The 4,847-nt window shown below is 30.1% G+C and overlaps 1 protein-coding gene across 1 annotated transcript; it reads right to left on the bottom strand.

The window, feature by feature from the left end:
* Positions 1 to 3,684: 3,684 nt before the first annotated feature.
* On the bottom strand, positions 3,685 to 4,458 carry LOC145823578 (homeobox-leucine zipper protein HAT1-like). The gene is made up of 2 exons (XM_082923062.1): positions 4,431 to 4,458; positions 3,685 to 4,217 (listed from the first exon to the last, which is right to left on the bottom strand). Exons 1-2 carry the CDS (start codon positions 4,456 to 4,458, stop codon positions 3,685 to 3,687), a joined length of 561 nt encoding a protein of 186 aa, XP_082779188.1.
* Positions 4,459 to 4,847: the final 389 nt, after the last annotated feature.

The following is a 4,847-nucleotide window of genomic DNA, read 5'->3' as shown; positions in this document are numbered from 1 at the left end:
TCTAAACGTATTTTAGTTGATAGGAGAGGTGAGACTTTTTTTTTTTTTTTTTTTCGTATTAGGTGATTAAAAAATAGAAAATGACATTGTGTATTCTGATTGATGAGGAGTAGTGTCACATTACACCTCTGGAGTATCAAATAATTTTTCAAAAGTTAGAGATAAACCCAATTGGAAAAAATTGTCGACATAAAAATTTGAAAAAATAACAAATTATCGTAAGATTGAAAAAAAAAGAAATCAGATTAATGATAAAGTTTATAATTTTCAGTTATTAAAATTACAATTTTTTTATGTGTATTTAATTATTTTAAAAAATTATACATAATTTGTAAGTTCTAAAAACTTCTATATGATGTGCAACGTATGAATTTTAGGAATGGTTTGGGATGAACATAAAAAAATTATTTTGTTTGATTTGGAGTTTTTAGAAATAATATTATAATTTTGAATTTGTATTTTTTTTTAGTCAATTTTTTAAACATTTTAATCATAATTTGCTACTTCATACATTCACTTAATTTGAATACACTTAAGAAGTATAAAACTTGTACAAAAATCTTTTAAAAAAATTTATTGAATACAACAAAATATAAAAATGTATTAAATCTTTATTTTTATTTTTATTTTTTTTGTATTCAATGAATTTTTGAAAGATTTATGTACAAATTTCGTACTTTTTAAGTGTATCTAAATTAAGCCTCCGTTTGGGAAGTGGGTTGGCTTTTTGATTTTTTTGACTATTTTAGCCTAGGTTAAAAAGCTTGGTTTAGGAAGGGTTTTTTGGTTTTTTTTTAGAGAATAGTGTAATTATTATGAGTTTGATGTGATGTTTTGTTTGTTATGGCTCAAATAGCCTATCTTATCTTTTGTGGCTAAAATAGCCACAAAAGCCCTTGCCAAATGAAGCCTAAGGATTAAAATAGAATCTAAATTACTAAATGGAGCCCTTGCTAAAATAGAATCTAAATTAAGTGAATCTAAAAAAATTGATTAAAATATTTTTAAAAATTACTAAAAAAATATAAATTTAAAACTTAAAAAAAAAATTAAAATTTTCAAACCAAATTCCAAAAATTTAAAAAAATCATTGACTTGTTTGTCATGATTAAAAAAAAATCAAATGTAACATCAATTATTTCATTCAAAATAAATAATTTTTTGATAACTTTTTATGCTTCGTTTGGGAAGCATTAGTTGGGATTTTTTTGGCTATTTTAGTCACAAAAAATAAAATAAATTTTTTAGCCTAATAAGACAAAATATCATATCCAATCCATAATTATTACATTCTTTCTCTCACAAAAAAGTCAAAAAAGCCAAAAATCCTTCACAAACCAAACTTTTTAACCCCTTGATCAAATGGCCAAAAAAGTCAAAAAATCAAAAAACCAGCCCACTTCCCAAACGGATATATGAACTTTTGGACACTTATTCATAAATATTTTTTCATCTACTTATATTCTATTTAGTTCAAATTATTTTCTTATATTCCAATAATGGGTTGTTTGGGATGTTCTAAATAAGCACATTTTTTAATTTTTATGAAATATGGATTGGATTTGAAGTGATGTGATAGAAAGATGATGCGACTTAAATAGGATAGTGACTTTTTAACTTTTTTTAAAGATGTCGAACTTAGCCTAAGTCTCATGGATAACATAATTACCAAAATATCCCTAAAATAATATTTACATTGACAGTATGAATGTCCGTGATGTGAACATTTACACTATCAATGTGAATATTCATATTGTAAAATATGAATGTTCATATCACTAAATTGCTAACCATTTAGAACCAACTATGCCTAGGCTAGTTGGTCACCATGCCTTCCTTTGGATTTAATCCTAAGGAGGTCATGCGTTCAATTCTCCTTAGGGGGTTGAATTAAGGGAATCCAAGAACTTAGGTGCTTTACCAATGGTGGAGAGATTTTCTTTCATATGTGATAATCTAACAACTAATAACTAACATTTGCCGATCAAAAAAAAAAAAAAATTGCTAACCATTTAAAAAATATTTTTAAGGGTAAAATTGTTCATAAAATACTTTAAATATGAAAATTAGGATTTTGTGGATTAAAAATTTAATCTAACAACTAACATTTGCCGATCAAAAAAAAAAATTTTGCTAACCATTTAAAAAATATTTTTAAGGGTAAAATTATCCATAAAATACTTTAAATATGAAAATTAGAATTTTGTAAATTAAGTGTCTAAATAATAAAATTTATTAAAATACACCAATATGTTATAGAGTAATTGAGATGCAATAGTACTTGAAAAAAGATTTTGTAATAAAACTCCCAAACTTTTTTAGTTCTTAAAAAAATCAAAAGCGACTAGAAACAATCACATAAAATATAAGTGAAAATAGTTTATAATAGGCCTTATCATTTGATATGTACTATCAGAATTATTTTATGTGAGTAGTTTTGTGTCCATATTTTGATCTTTTAAAAATATATAATTCAAGATTGGTTTTACAAATGCTTGTTTAGTAGTTTTTTTTTTTTAAGGATAAAATTATTGTTAAAAATGTTAGTATATTTGACAAATGATAAGTAAAGTTACTTTTTTTATTGCAAAAGTTCAGGTGAGGCTTTTCTTTTCTTTTCTTTTTTTTTTACATATTTATATTTTTTAGATCCTTCTAAATTAGAGAAACCTATAAAGTAAAAAAGATTAATAACATTTTACACAAAAAAAAAAAAATCACTAAAAACAATAAACTTCAAAAAAAATCATAATTTTTTTAACATTTGCCAAACATAGGTCTGAAAAAAAAAAAATCTCATATGTCAGGTAAATAAGGTGAACTAACAAAGCCTCAATCTTTAGAAAAATAATTTTTTTAAAGACTCAAAAAACTTTTTTTTTTTTTTTTTTTTTGATCTAACAAAGCCTCAATCTTTAGTGAAATCACCAACACAAAAAATAGCCAAGGGTATGTAGACATTTTTCCTAACAAAACTTTATTGAAAATTTATATCAATACGTTTATGGTTTTCAAATTTTGATTTATAGAGTTTATTAACTTTTCTAAATCGGGAGAAGTTTATTATTAAAATTGAACCTTTCGATAAACTGACCATATGCTACAATTAGATTTTACTAGTTTTATTGATATATTGGAAACGAATAATTCATACAAAGTTTAAAATAAAAAAAAATAAATAAATAAATGAGAGAGAGAGAGAAAGAGAAACCATTAAAGTTGTTAATCCATATTTTTTTATTATGATAAATTTATTTTACTTTTATTATTATTGTTAATGTAAAATGTAAATTGTAAAATGTAAACTACCACCCACCTACCACCTCCACTACCACTCACTCCACCTACCACCTCCACTACCACCTACACCTACTACCATCTTCTCCTCTATATATATAGGAATTGTAATATACAGATATATCAATCAATACATCAATCAATAATATACATCAATTTATCTTACATGGTATCAGAGTAAGGTTAAAGATCTTGGTGTTCTTCGCCTTCCGGCGGGCGGCAACCTTGCCTTGACCGTCCGCCGGATCTCAACCAATTCAAACCTCCCTCTCCCTCTCGGCACCTCACTTTCTCTCTCTCCAAACACCCAATTCAGATCCCAATTTCAAACCAGTTCACACCATCTGCGCGGATTCCCCACCTCTTTGTCGGAGGACGGAGATTCAACTACTTTGCTAGAGCAAGCTTCTGTTTAGGGTTGAGTGTATTGTGATCTTTGAAGCTATGTTCAAGAAAAACAGATTGTTCTTTGGAGAGTCTGAGTTTCTTCCTGGCCAAACCATTCTCTTCTTCATCACTTCCTCTTAAAGATCCACCTCTTTGATGATCTTTGTCAAATTCATTTAGAATAGTTGTCTCCAAATCCCTTTTGACTCTTCCACTTGTATATATTGACAAGTCTTCCATCTGAAATGATGAAACCGTGCTGTTTGGGGACGATAGCGATCCTCCATCTTCCCCATCCTCCACTGCCAATAGCAGGCGGTTCACACGATCTATCCTTCTTCGTGATCCATCTGATGAACCAGGTTCAGATAACAAGTTCTCAGTGAGCCATGGAAAGCGAAACTGTGAGGTTGGTTGATTTCTTGGAACCGGAGTGAAAGACAGAAGATCAAGCTGTACTGGCTGTGAATCTGATGATGATGATGAGCCTCTTCTCTGTTCTTCACCTTTGTCTTTTGATCTGTCAAGAGGTCCTAATAATGAGAATGAGTTTGGTGCATAATATGCATCTCCAAATCTCCGGCAGCGGTATTCTGGTTAGTCCTCCACGGCTTCTGCTGTCTCATCAGCCTCGTCCTAGGGTTCAGATTCACTGGTGACATAGCAGTAATGGAGCTAGTCTCTCAGTCCTCTCTTGGCGTTCGAACTCGCGCCAAGTCTCTCGCTTTGCAGAGACTCCAATCAACCACCACCACAAACCACCGCAACAACCATGTCCGACCTATTGCAAGCTCGGCACCCAAAAAGCATATCTGCTGGAACTGAACCCGTCTTCACACCAGGGCCCGGGCCAATCAGTCCATTACGGCTAAGCACAATCTGTGTGCGTCCAATGAGAACACAAATCACAACCAATCCATCGGCAAGTGTTCACTGGATGATAGCTCCCCAATACATTATACATTTCTTTTAGTATAGCTACCCAATCCACCGCCCACAGTCAGTAGGTCTGCATAGATCCACACCACCCCTTTCTTTTTTTTATTTTATCACAAAAAAAAAAACTCTCTCTCTCTCTCGTCCCACTAGCCCCACTTTAATATTTCCCTTACTTTAAAACCACACTTTATTTTTTTTATTATAAAAGCCATTAGATAATTCAT

The sequence above is a fragment of the Camellia sinensis genome, chromosome 4 (genome assembly GCF_055761805.1).
Source record: "Camellia sinensis isolate YWXY chromosome 4, ASM5576180v1, whole genome shotgun sequence".
Lineage (NCBI taxonomy): Eukaryota > Viridiplantae > Streptophyta > Magnoliopsida > Ericales > Theaceae > Camellia > Camellia sinensis.
This window is presented reverse-complemented; position numbering and strand designations above follow the sequence as displayed.